Source organism: Bos grunniens, chromosome 19 (genome assembly GCF_055505025.1).
Source record: "Bos grunniens cultivar Pamir isolate PY7600 chromosome 19, Bosgru_T2T1.0, whole genome shotgun sequence".
In the NCBI taxonomy this organism is placed as follows: Eukaryota; Metazoa; Chordata; class Mammalia; order Artiodactyla; family Bovidae; genus Bos; species Bos grunniens.
Genome location: NC_141183.1, coordinates 24,525,677 through 24,540,032, shown reverse-complemented (window position 1 = coordinate 24,540,032; position 14,356 = coordinate 24,525,677). Strand labels below are relative to the sequence as shown.

General features: G+C 35.9%; 1 protein-coding gene across 4 annotated transcripts in view; it reads right to left on the bottom strand.

The window, feature by feature from the left end:
• The window catches only part of NPEPPS (aminopeptidase puromycin sensitive), a 110,309-nt gene that overhangs the window by 82,260 nt on the left and 13,693 nt on the right, over window positions 1–14,356 (bottom strand). For 2 of the 4 annotated variants that reach the window (XM_086358002.1, XM_086358001.1), the window contains exons 2-3: window positions 14,049–14,133; window positions 11,726–11,858 (exon numbers count right to left, since the gene is read on the bottom strand). Coding sequence is in view for 2 of the 4 variants with exons in the window: in XM_086358000.1 (XP_086214126.1) it covers window positions 14,049–14,133 (85 nt within the window). In the remaining 2 variants the exon portion in view is untranslated. The remainder of the gene's footprint in view (window positions 1–11,725; window positions 11,859–14,048; window positions 14,134–14,356) is intronic. The other 2 variants (XM_086358000.1, XM_086357999.1) reach the window with 1 other exon arrangement.

Below are 14,356 nucleotides of genomic sequence, written 5' to 3'. Positions count from 1 at the left end.
CATCAGGTGGCCAAAGTATTGAAGTTTCAGCTTCAACATCCGTCCTTCCAATGAACACCCAGGACTGGTCTCCTTTAGGATGGACTGGTTGGATCTCAGGGCAGTCTTCAAAAAATAGTATTTGGGAAACCAGATATCCATATGCAAAAGAACGAAGTTAGATCCTTTATACCATATACAAAAATGAATCAAAATGTGGGAATTAATGCTATAAAATGGACCTAAATGTGGAACTAACACTATAAAACTCTTAGAAGAAAATAAAAGAGAAAAGTTTCATGACATTGGATTTGGCAATAATTCCAAAAGCACAGGCAGCAAAAGGAAAAATAGACAAATTAGATATCATCAAAATTTAATGTATATTCTTCATGAATGGTAAACTTTTGTGCATCAAAGGACACAGAGAATTCCAGTGGTTAGGACTGCTGAAAGCCAGGTTCAATCCCTGGTCAGGGAACTAAGATCCCAAAAGCCATGCAGTGGGGCCAAACAAACAACAAAAATACACAATCAACCAAGTGAAAAGCCAACCTACAGAATGAAAGAAAGTATCTGCATAATATATCTGACAAGGGGTTAATATTCAGAGTATATGAAGAACTCCTACACTCTACAACAAACAAACAATCCAAAATGGCAAAGAACTTAAACAGACATTTCTCCAAGATACACAACTGGCCAATAAGTGAATGAAAAGATACTTAGTATGACTAATCATTAAGGGAATACAAGTCAAAACCACAATGAGTTACCACTTCAGACCTATTAGGATGGTTATTACCAAAAAAAGAAAATAATACATGCTAGCAAGGGTATGGAGTAATTGGAACCCTTGTGTACTATCAGTGGGAATGAAAAATGGTACAGCCTGTACAGAAAACAGTATGGTAAAAAAAGTAAAAATAGAATCAGCATATGATCAAGCCATTCATTTTGGAGTATATATCCAAAAGAATTAAAACAGAGTCTGAAAGAGATATTTATACACTTATGTTCATATCAGCATTATACACAATAGGTAAAAGTTGGAGACAAACCAAGTGTCTATTGATAAAGTATACAAACTACATTTCCTTTAAAACGAAACACGCCGCAACATGGATGAACCTTAGAGACGTTACTGAAGTTAAGTTGGTCATGAAATGACAAATGCTGGAAGATTCCACTTATATAAAGTACCTAGAGTAGTCAAATTCATAGACAGAAAGTATAATCGTAGTTGCCAGAGGCTGAGGGATAGGGGAAATGGGTGTTATTATTCAATGTGCACTGAGTTTTGGTTTTGCAAGACAGAATCGTGGAGATGGATAGTAGGAATGATGGTTCTACAAGGTAAACATGTACCAATGAACTCTACGTTTATAAATGGTTAAGACGATAAATTTTGTTTTGTGAATTTTACCACAATTTTTTAAAAAAGATGACCTAGCTGTATTCTGTCTGCAGAAGAAAAGAAAATTCCTCTCTAGAACAAGTTAAAATCTGCTGAGAGAAACTAAGGAAGATCTAAATAAAGGGAGAAATGTATGTTCTTCATGAATGGTAAACCTCAATATTGCTCTCCCCAATGGAGTCAATGCAATTCCTATAACAACATCATTAGGCTTTTCTATAGAAATTGACAAGCAGATTTTAAAATGAAAATTAAAGGGACCAAAATAATTTTAAAAAGAACAAGTATGGAGCCCTCACACTACCTGATTTCAAGACTCAAAATACAACAGAAAGAGTCTAGAAATTCAAGGGGGAACAAATAACCTCTATAATAAATATTGCTAAAAAAAAGTAGACACCCATATACCAATAACTAATCAATTAATTAAAAATAGAACCTTTACCCTTATCTCATTACGTAAACAAAATTTTTAACTCAAAATGGATCAAAATATCTAAATGTAAAAGTTAAAGTTATAAAACTTCTAGAAGATAATCATAATGTCCTTGAATTCTGCAACATCTTAAGTAAGTCATTAAAAAAGCCATACACTGTAAAAGAAAAATTCAACAAACTGGAATCCATTGAAATTTAAAACTTATGCTCTTCAAAAAATAAAAAGGCAAATCACAGAACTTTCCTGGTGGAGCGGTGGATAAGAATCCTCCTGCCGATGAAGGGGACATGGGTTCAATCCCTGGTCCGGGAAGATTTCACATGCCATAGAGCAACTAAGCCACAACTTCTGAAACCTGCACGCTCTAGGGTCTGCGAGCCACAACTAATGAGCCCCTGTGCTGCAACTACTGAAGCCCATGAGCCTAGAGGTTGTGCTCTGCAACAAGAGAAGCCACCACAATGAGAGACCCGTGCACCACAGCTAGAGAGTAGTCCCTGATCTCTGCAACCAGATACAGCTACACATAGCAACAAAGACCTAGTGCAGCCATAAATAAATAAATTAATTTTTTTTTTTTTTAAAAAAAGGCAAGCCACAGACTGGGAGAGTATGCAAAACATATATCCACCAAAGACTTAAACCTGGAATATATGAAAACTCTTAAAATTCACTTAGAAGATAAACAACTTCCTCCAGTTGGCAAAAGGTATGAACAGACACTTCATCAAGGGAAGATAATACAAATGGCAAATAAGGACTTTACATCAATAGCCATTAGGGAAATATTAATTAAAACCACAATAAGACACTACTACACAACCACTGGAATAGCTAAAATTGAAAAGATGAAATATAACAAATGTTAGTAAGGATATGGAGCAACTGGAACTCTCACACAGTTGATGGGAATATAAAATGGTACAGAGATTTTAGAAAACTGGCAGTTTCTTTTAAAATTCTCCATTTACCATATGATGCAGCCATTTTATTTACAGGTATTTACCCAAGAGCAATGAAAGCATATGTCCACAAACGGCACAGATTGCTTTTACATCTTAAAAATAACAACCTTTTATGTTGGAAATAAAATCACCAAGAGGATTTCTGATATCTGGTCACACATGTAAACATCTTAGAAGCTGACATCCCATCCTAAGACCACAAGTAAAAAGCTGGAGAAACTGGAGATCACCAATTCTCCTCAGATCCACCAGAGAAGTGAGGACAAATAGTAAACCACTGCTGAAAAATTGGAGACAGGCAGAAAATCACAACTTATCAGTGCAGAAACCCAAAAGAAGAAATCACCTCTGGCAACCAGTGCTGGGGGAGGAAAACCTGAACTGTAACTGAGGAAGTGCTGGAGGCTCAGTGTGAAAAAGTTTGAGAGTTTAAAATTCCAGGAAGACCTCGTCATAGGGGGACCTTCACGCTTTTGTGAGTCTTACCTCTAGGAGCTATACAAGGTCCTAAAAGTGAATATCAGGGAAAAATCCCCTCAAGCTTTTGGCAAGGGGAGGGTAAAAGAAACCATTCTGAAATATGCTGGCATACTCTGGTTCTTCTTAACAAAACCTGCTCTCAGGAGAAACTGTTTTATCCAGAACTTAACCTGCTAGGGTTTTATCAGAGCCTAACCTAAGGGAAATGCCTAACTCCAGCCCTTCCAGTCATCCTGTCCCACCTAAGCGGGTAAGAAAACTTGAGAAGCACCAGTGAAGCTCTGCCCGGGAGTACTAGCTCACCAAAAGAGTAAGATTTAATCATAGGACTAAAGAATGTTTCTCCTCTGCTCTTACCTCATCACTGCATTATTAAAGGTCTATTTATCACAGTTCCTTTTACCCAGGACGTCATGTCTACCTTTCACCAAAAAATTGCAAGGGATACTAAAAGGCAGAAAACACTATTTAAAGAGACTGAACAAGAATCAAAACCAGAATCAGATATGGGAGGATATGGCACAAATGTTAGAATTATCAGATCAGTAACCTTTCTAAAAATTGAAGCTCCAACACTTTGACTACCTGATGCAAAGAGCCTACTCACTGAAAAAGACCCTGACGCTGGGAAAGATTGAATGCAGGAGGAGAAGAGGGCGACAAAGGATGAGATGGTTGGAAGATATCACCGACTCAATGGACATGAATTTGAACAAACTCTGGGAGAGAGTAAAGGACAGGGAAGCCTGTTATGCTGCAGTCCAGGGGGTTGCAAGGAGTCGAACACAACTTAGCAACTGAACAACAACAATAACATCTAATGATGGATAACACAAGCAGGGAGATGGAAGTTCTAAAGAAATAGAAATGCTAGAGATCAAAAACACTAACAGAAATAATGTCTTTGGTGGGCTCACAATTAGACACAGCTGAGAAAGGAATCTCTGAGCTTGAGGATATGACACTAGAAACTTCCAAAACTGAGAAGACAAAAAATAAGAAAAAAGCAAAAACAAAACAGAACAAAATATCCAAGAACTGTGAAAAAAGTACAAAAGGCATTGCTGCTGCTGCTAAGTCGCTTCAGTCGTGTTAGACTCTGTGCGACTCCATAGACGGCAGCCAACCAGGCTCCCCCGTCCCTGGGATTCTCCAGGCAAGAACACTGGAGTGGGTTGCCATTTCCTTCTCCAATGCATGAAACTGAAAAGTCAAAATGAAGTCGCTCAGTCGTGTCCGACTCTTTGTGATCCCATGGGCCACAGCCTACTAGGCTCCTCCATCCATGGGATTTTCTAGGCAAGAGTACTGGAGTGGGGTGCCATTGACAAAAGGCATTAAGTACATACAAAAGGAATACCAGAAAGACAAGAAGAAGAAACAGAAGCAGGGGCTTCCCTGGTGGTCCAATGGTTAAGAATCTACCTTCCAATGCAGGAGACATGGGTTTGAGCCCTGGTTGGAAAAGGGGCAACTAAGCTCGAGCACCACAACAAAGAGCCCTTATGCTGTAAGGAAAGATCCTGTGTGCTACAACTAAGACCTGATGCAGCCAAATAAATAAGTATTTTTTAAAAAAGAAAGAAACAGTATTTACAGCAATAAAGAGTAATAATTTCTCTAAATTAATGTCAGAAACCAAACCACAGATCCAGGAAACAGAAAAGATCGAGAGAATAATGGGGAGGTGGCAGGGGGTGGAAAGAAGAGGGGAGGAAAAAAAAACCAACTACACTTAGCCATATCAGAGTCAAAATATAGAAAATAAAAGCTAGAGAAAAAAAAAATCTTGAAAGATGCTAGAGGGAAAAAATACCTTAAGTATAGAGAACCAAAGATAAGAATTACATTCGACTTCTCAGAAATTATACTAGCAAGAAAAGAATAGAATGAAGTCTTTAAAGTGTTGAGAGAGAAAAACTACTAACCTAAAATCCTGGACCTTTCAAAATCGTCCTTCAAACTGTAGGAAAATCTTTCAATCTTTTCGTGAATCTAAACTGCTCTTAAAAAAAAAAGTCTTTTTAAGTGAAAAGAAATAGACTTTTTCAAACAAAAATTGAGGGAATCTGTTGCCAGTACACATACTTTCCAAGAAATGTTAAAAGTTCTTTAAAGAGAAGGAGAATTATGTAAGCCAAAAACTCAGATTTACGTAAGAAAGGAAGAGCATCAAAGAATGAATAAATAAGAGTAAAATAAAAATGTTTCTCTTATTCCTAATTCATCTAAAAGATAATCATTTGTTCAAAATACTAATAGCAGCAATGTATTTGACTATGTTGGCTTCTGTGTGGAAGCGTATGCATAAGTGAAATGAATGACATCAATGATACAAGGAATGGGAAAGAAGAATTAGGAATATATTATTATAAGGTACTCACATTACCTGTGAAATATTATCTTTTTATTTGAAAGTGGACTAGATTAGAAGTAAATGTGTACTGCAAACTCTAAGGCAATCACTAAAAAAATTTTTTTAAGTATAACTGATATGCTAAAAAAGGAGAGAAAGTGGCATCATACAAAATGTTCAATTCAAACCATAAAAAGGCAGGACTTCTGTAGTGGTCAATGGTTAAGAATCCACCGGCCAGTGCAAGGGACATGGGCTTGATCCATTTTCTACAATCTCTTACAGAAGACAGAGGCAGAGGGAATATTTCCAAACTCATTCTATGAGACTAGTCATTACCTCACTATCAAAACCAGACAAAGACATTACAAGAATATTATAGACCAAAATCTCTTAGAGACACAGATGCAAAAATTCTCAACAAAATATTAGTGAATAAAATCCAACAATGTATATGTATATGTATGGCTGTATCCTTTCACTGTTCACCTGAAACTACCATTATATTGTTAATCAGCTATACTCCAATACTAAATAAAAAGTTTAAATTTGAAAAAAAAAATTATAAAAATAATTATGTACCATGACCAAGTGGAATTTAACCTAGTATGCAAGGCTGTTTCAATGTTTAAAAATCAATTAATGTACTCCATCACAGTTAGGCTAAAGAAAAACCACATAACCAAATGAATAGATGCACAAAAAACATTTGACAAAATACAACGCTCTTTCATAATAAAAACAATCAACAAACTAGAAATGAAGATGAACATCTTTAACTTGATAAGGAATATCTACAAACACCATACAGCTAACATACTTAATGAGAAACTCTGAGTTTTCCAGCTAAGATGAAGAACGAGCAAGGATGGCTCCTCTCACCTCTGCTTTTCAAAATCATACTGGAAGTTCTAGCTAATACAATTAAGACAAGAAAAGGAAAAAGTATACATACTGGAAAGGTAGAAATAAAATTATCTTTGTTCACAAATGATATGGTCATATAGAAAATTCAAAGGAATCAACAAAAAACACTTGCAACTAATAAGCCATTAAAGCAAGGATGCAGGATACAAGGTTAACACACTAAAGTCAACTGCTTTCCCATATACCAGCAATGAATAAGTAGTATCTGAAATTTTAAAAAAAGTATAATTTACATTATCACCCCACAAAATGAAATACTTAGGTATAAATCTAACAAACTATGTATAAGATTCATACAAAGAAAACTACAAAACTCTGATGAAAGACACTAAAGGAGTAAAAGAAGAAAAAGATATTCCATGTTCATGGATAAGAAGACCCAATATTGTCAAGCTATCTGTTCTTCCCAACCTGAACTACAGACTCAATACCAATTCCAATCAAAATCCTAGAAAGTTATTTTGTGGATATTTTTAAATTGACTCTAGAGTTTATATGGAGAAGCAAACAATCCAGAATGTCCAACTCAATACAGAAGGAGAAGAACAAAGTCAGAGGACTGACACTACCCAACTTCATTCAAGACTTAAAAATAATAAAGATGATGTGGCATTGGAGAAGTAAGAGAAAAACAGATAAATGAAAAAGAACAGACAGCCTAGAAACAGACCCACATAAATACAGTCAACTGATCTTGAAAAAGGAGCAAAAGTAATACAATGGATGTATCTTTTCAATATATGGTGTTGGAAACTGAACACCCAAATGCAAAAATAATAATAATCCAGGCAGATCTTACCTGTTTTACAAAAATTTACTCAAAATAGATTACAGTCCTAAGAAAACTCTTAAAGAGATGGGAATGCCAGACCACCTTACCTACCTCCTGAGAAACCTGTATGCAGGTCAAGAAGCAACAGCTAGAACCAGAAATGGAACAACAGACTGGTTCCAAATTGGGAAAGGAGTACGTCAAGGCTGTGTATTGTCACCCTGCTTATTTAACTTATATGCAGAGTTCATAACGCGAAATGCCGGGCTGGATGAAGCACAAGCTGGAATCAAGATTGCTGGGAGAAATATCAGTAACCTCAGATATGCAGATGACACCACCCTTATGGCAGAAAGCAAAGAGGAACTAAAGAGTTTCTTGATGAAGGTGAAAGAGGAGAGTGAAAAAAGCTGGCTTAAAACTCAACACTCAAAAAACTAAGATCATAGCATCCGGTCCCATCACTACATGGCAAATAGAAGGGACAACAATGGAAAAAGTGACAGACTTTATTTTCTTGGGCTTCAAAATCATTGCAGATGATGACTGCAGCCATGAAATTAAAAGATGCTTGCTCCTTGGAAGAAAAGATATGACAAACCTAGACAATGTATTAAAAAGCAGAGATATTACTTTGCCGACAAAATCCGTCTAGTGAAAGCTATGGTTTTTCCAGTAGTTATGTATGGATGTGAGTGTGGGACCATAAAGAAGGCTGAACACTGAAGAATCGATGCTTTTGAACTGTGGTATAATCCTAAAGGAAATCAGTCCTAAATATTCATTAGAAGGACTGATGCTGAAGCTGAAGTTCCAATACTTTGGCCACTTGATGAGAAAAGCTGACTCATTAGAAAAGACCCTGATACTGGGAAAGACTGAAGGCAGGAGCAGAAAGGAATGACAGATGACGAGATGGTTGGATGGCATCCCTGACTCAATGGACATGAGTTTGAGCAAGCTCCAGATGGTGAAGGACAGGGAAGCCTGGCGTGCTGCAGTCCATGGAGTAGCAAAGAGCTGGACATAACTGAGGGAGGGACTGATCAATGACCAAAGTGTAAAATACAAAGCTATAAAATTCTTGGAAGATAACATACAAGAAAATTTAATTGACCTTGGGTATGGTGAAGACTTTTCACATACAACACCACCAAAGACACAATCCATGAAAGAAGTAAATAACCTGGACTTCATTAAAATTAAAAGCTTCAGGAACTTTCCTGGTGGTCCAGTGGTTAAGAATCTCCCTTCCAATGTACGGGACACGGGTCTGATCCTCAGTCCAGGAACTAAGATCCCACATGCTGCAGGGCAAGTAAGCCTGTGCACCGCAACTACAGAGCCTGCACTCTAGAGCCTGTGCACCACAAACCAGTTAGAGAAGCCTGCATGCTGCAACAAAGAACGTGTGCACCACAAATAAGACCCTATGGAGTCAAATAAATGTACAAACAATCCTTAAAACTCAACAATAAGAAAAAGAACAATCCAGCTAATATTGTTCTATTGTTCTTTTTCCAACTAATATTGTGCCAGGCTTTCCAGGTGGCTCAGTAGTAAAGAATCCGCCTGCCAATGCAGGAGACGGAAGAGACACAGAATTCGATCCCTGGGTTGGAAAGATCGCCTGGAAAAGGAAATGGCAACCCACTCCAGTGTTCTTGCCTGGAAAATTCCATGGACAGAGGAGCCTGGCAGGCTATAGTCCATGGGGTTGCAAAGAGTCAGACAAGACTGAGCACGCATGAATGCAACTAATGTTGTGCAAAAGACCTGAACATACCCACCAAAGAAGATATTTTGATGGCAAGAAATCATTACGGTCCTGTAAATTAAAATAATGCCACACCACTACACATCTATAGAATAGCTAAAATCCAAAACACAACAACAAATGCTGGGGAGTATGAGGAGCAACAGGAACTCTAATTTATTGCTGGTTGGAATCCAAAATGATAAGAGTCCTTTGGAGGACATTTTGGCAATTTCTGACAAAACTAAACACACTCTTATCATAGGATCCAGCAATCATGCTCCTTTGTATCTAGTGAAAGGAGTTCAAATCTTATGTCCTCTACAGAAAGAACCCTTATTCATAACTGTCAAAACTTGGAAGCAACCAAGAAGACCTTCAGCAGGTGAATGGATAAATAAACTTATGTACAGACAAGGGAACAGTACTCAGAGATAAAAAGAAAGGCGCTACCAAACAATGAAAAGACATGGAAAAATGCTTATTACTATATGAAAAAAGCCAACCTGAAAAGGCAACATACTGTGTGACTCCAACTAACGACAAACTGGCAAAGACAAAACTATGGCAAAAAGATTAGTGGTTGCCAGGGAGAAAGATAAGTAAATAGGCAGAGCACAGGAAGATTTTTAGAGTAGTGAAAAGATTCTGTACAATACTATAATGGCAGTGGCAGATACACGTCATTACATATTTGTCAAAACCCATGGAATGTGTAACAGCAAGAGTGAACTCTAAACTATGGACTTTAGGTGAGAATGACATCAATGTAGGCTCATTTACTGTAACAAATGTACCACTATGGTTTGGGATGTTGATAGTGGGAGAGGCTGTACGTATGGGTACGAGAGAAATCTCTGTACTTCCTCATCAATTTTGCACTAAATTTAAAACTCTAAAAACGAAAGCTTTTTAATTTAAAAAATAAAATCAACATTTAATTCTGAAAACAAGCTGCCCTGATAGTTACCAGAGAACCAGGAAAATATTTGGTTCCTTAATGTAGCCTGGACACTATGGCAAGCTTATGCAATAATTTATCTATTCTTCAGAAGAGTAACAGCACATAATAGACTTTATGTTCAAAATTTCCAAAACTTGGGAGCTCCCTGGCTATCCAGTGGCTAGGGTTTGGCACTTTCACTGCCACGACCCCAGGTTCAATCCTGGTTTGGAAAATAAGATCCCATAAGTAGAGTGGTGCAGTCCAGAAAAAACAATAGCAAATAAACAAGTGGTGGTGGTTTAGTCGCTAAGTCAGGTCCGACTCTTGTGACCCCATGGACAGTCTCCTCTGCCCATGGGATTCTCCAGGCAAGAATACTGGAATAGGTTGTCATTTCCTTCTCCAGGGGATCTTCCCAACCCAGGAACTGAACCCAGGCCTCCTGCACTGCAGGCAGATTCTTTACCAACTGAGCTATAACGGAAGTCCCCAAATAAAAAAAAGACAAAATAAAAACAAGTTCTCAAAAATAATGCCATTTTAGTGTTCAAAAACTCTAAAAGCTACCTAAAAAAAGATGTTATGTTACATTTTGAATTTTTTAAAAATACATACCATGGAACTCATATCGCAAACTAAAACTATTTGCTTAACATATTTAATAGTAATAGCATATTATACATAATTTGTATCAGTTTCAATTAAGAACCAAGAAGAATCTAATAAGGGATTTTCCTCTTTTTAATGATACATCTATGCTCAAGTCTTATCTTCATGTCCAAGTGATAAAGAATATGCACAACACACCAGAGTTCCCTGAAATCCCTCTTCAGAGGTTGCAAAATCAACAGCATTCTGACCCACAAAAATGTTCTGTTTGGCCAGAAAAGTTGTTTAAAATGTTAATATATTTATGTGAGATATAGACTCTTCGGTTCAGCCTCTGCCCCGATTTCTTATCTTCCTACATCCAGCCCAATTCATTCAAGTTTGTTGAATGAATTGGTTTTAGGCCCTACCCTATATTGTTATTAGTATAACTAAAGTTATATTCAGATTTCTTTAAAAATTTTCATATGAATAGTGGTATCATATTTTAGTACATTTGTACTGGAAAAGGTACCTTCCCTTCTTTCACTCTTCCCGATTTGAGAGCTAGCACTTAATTAGTCACATATGTATTTTCAGAACAATGCCATAAACAATTCTATCACAAAGAGAAAGTGGTATATTAATGTTTTTACTAACCCACACATAATTGTATGGAAGAATAAAGGTTACTAATAATTGTATAAAAGCTTATAATCAAATGCGAGGAATCTTCTTTTTGAATAGTTTTACTCAAAATTAATATTTGGCAATATTTGTTTGTTTTATCCTTTCATGAAATACACATGCACATATGCGTCATACTGAAATACACAATTCTACTTCAAGAATAAATGTGTTAAAATTTACATGCTTTATATGGCTAAACCAAAGTGATGCTGGTGGATCTGAAACTATATAATAGAACTTTGCGTGATATGTAACCAACGGAAAAGCTTTTTCTTACATAGCTAATTCTACAAACACATACCTGACAGAGTATACTAAGGGAAAAGTTGGTACAAAACTTTCAAGTGATCATTCTCTATGTGATTATGCCCAAGCATCAACTATTAATGATAAATTAAAAGACTATTTACCTGTCAGGACCTGAGTTCAGGCACTCAAAAGTTTCGTATTTCTCTTGCAGAAGCTGATGACAATACTAATCCCTGCACTGTGTAGGGAGGTGCATTCCTTGCACTGGCTTAAGTGCTAATGATTTCACCAACCCTTGAAGTGCAGAACAGTAAAAAAACAGTTTTCAGCCGTTTTTCTTACTGATTTCTCATTTTAAAAATTACAAAGTAAGATTTCAAATAGGTTTTAAAATAAATTATTTCTGTTTAAAAGGCAGTGCCTTAGTTTAAAAAGACATGCCAATAGATCTATCTGGATTACTGCACATATCACAAGATGGCCTTTTTCATCAATTAAAAATTTACACACAGAAGCAACAATTTCATGCCTTCAAATAATTTTCTGATTTTACCTTAAAGCACCAAGATTTTGGCTACAGATACGTAAAGCCGTCTTCCAGAAGGCAATCATAAATATTAATAGGTACTGGATAAGATTAGCTGGGTTAAAAAATCCTATCTCTCCTATTGACTCATTTATTACCCTGCCACCGGCTTACAGCCCTGGAAGAAGCTGATAGTCAAGTTCATAACTACTAGTTTCTAAAGAAACAGTGCTATAGTCTCCCAATAAGATAAAAATCAAGAAATACTTCCATATCTAAGGGCAAAATTAAGCTTTGTATATATCTGGAAGGCCAAATCTGTTTCTGTCTCCTTAAAGTATCAAATTAATGTAACTTCCTATTCTGTTATACTCTAAAATTAAGTGGGTTTACACATGACTACTGCTATGAGTTGAGAAATGTACCTTAGCTAGTTCTGAAGAAAATATTTTATGTATCTAAAAACATTTAATGTTTTATATGAATCTCTCTCCAAATCCTATTGCTTATCAATTTTCCTTAAGAATACTAACACTGCTTCCTTAAGATTCAGATCTTTATGCACTTGGCACATTCAGTTACACATATTCAAACATTTAAATTCTCTGAATTCTTTTCCTGCCACTTTAGTAGAGGAGGATAAAAACAAACCTGAGCTGAAACTAGGCCAACTGGAGGATACACATTTATGTTGCTAGTTCTATCTAGCTAAACTTAACAACATTTTGAAACCCTGCATTGAATTTAAACGCTCTCTACCTACAACAAAGAAAGCTTGCCTTGATATGCTTACCTAAGGTGCTTCCATTTTTCCTCCGTTAAAGAAATTAAATAATCTCTTTCATTTACCAAAGATTTTTTTTTAAGTTGGCACTCAAACAAAGTCCATTTGAAGGATCTGTTCCTCTAACTTAAAATGGCAGCAGTTGACCTCATTTACAATCAACTGAACTTAAGTACTTCTTGGCAATAATATGCTCAACTGATACGTATCTTATCTTTCTATAGACAAGATAATTTAAGAAAAATTGAGGAGACACATATAGCCAGGCCTTAAAATGTTACTTGTATGCTTATTTTCAGTATACTATGAAAAAGGGAAATAGCAATACAGAATGTAAATCAAAAGGTCAAATTTCTAACAATGTATAACGAAAGAGAAGATTTTCTAAGAGGCAAAGTCTGAGTAGCAAAGACTAACCAATAAGCCATTTTAACAGGGAATGTCAAGTCAAAAGTAAAGCGCAATCCAGATCCAAAACTGATATACTTGTGAGTTCATGACAAACTTGGTAACTTTTTCAAAAGCAGTTTATGTGGAATAAGAATTCAGGCAGAAATGGATTATTCAGTTTAATTCTTATTGTAATTACAAGATCTAAAATATTTCTTTGTTAAAGATGCTGAGTTCCCACACATTCTATGCTATGTTTCTTTTCAACATTTTCTTCCTCTATAACTAACTCCATCATTTAGTTTCTAACCTTCACATTAGATCTCATAAAGCAAATATTTTCTCCCAATTATGAGTAACACTATCTCAATTTTAATCTATTGTTTAAGAGAATTAAAAAAAACACTTTAAGAAACTCACGTATAAACTAGTCTGCTTGAGAAACTTTTCATGTTCAAAGTATTTAATTTTTCAAAATAACTCTTCAGATCTATGTGAATGGTATTATATTTATTTTACACTCATGAAAATGTGATCTGCCTAGGGTCACAAAATAACTTAATGTTTGAAGTAGAAATAAAATTGTGACATTTTCTTTATTTCATATTATTCAAATATCTCCTATAACCATCTAAAGAATTTTCCTATTTTGAAGGTAACAAACATTGATATCTTAATCTGAAGTGTATGTATTAAACACACACACACACACCAAAGCACACACAAAAGTACATATTATACACAAACATGGAGACAGCAAACTAAAAGGGAAAACAGCGCTTACCTTCATCTCCTTCTGGTACATATGAAGCTGTAATAATGTCAATATCAGCACAATTCATCACAATCTGATTGGTTGCCTGCCTCACCTAAGATGGCAAAAAAAAAAAGTCAGCAGTGTCAGAAATAGCCTAGATTATTAATATGTACATCTTCATCTTGGCCTAATATATGTCATAGGCAATTTTTTAAAAAATCCAGACATGACTAAAACCTAAACTAAGTATTTATGCAACAATGGTAGAAATAAATGACTAGTTCTAAATATCCAAAGCAATTCACATTTTTGTGGTAATATTCAAAGCAATAATA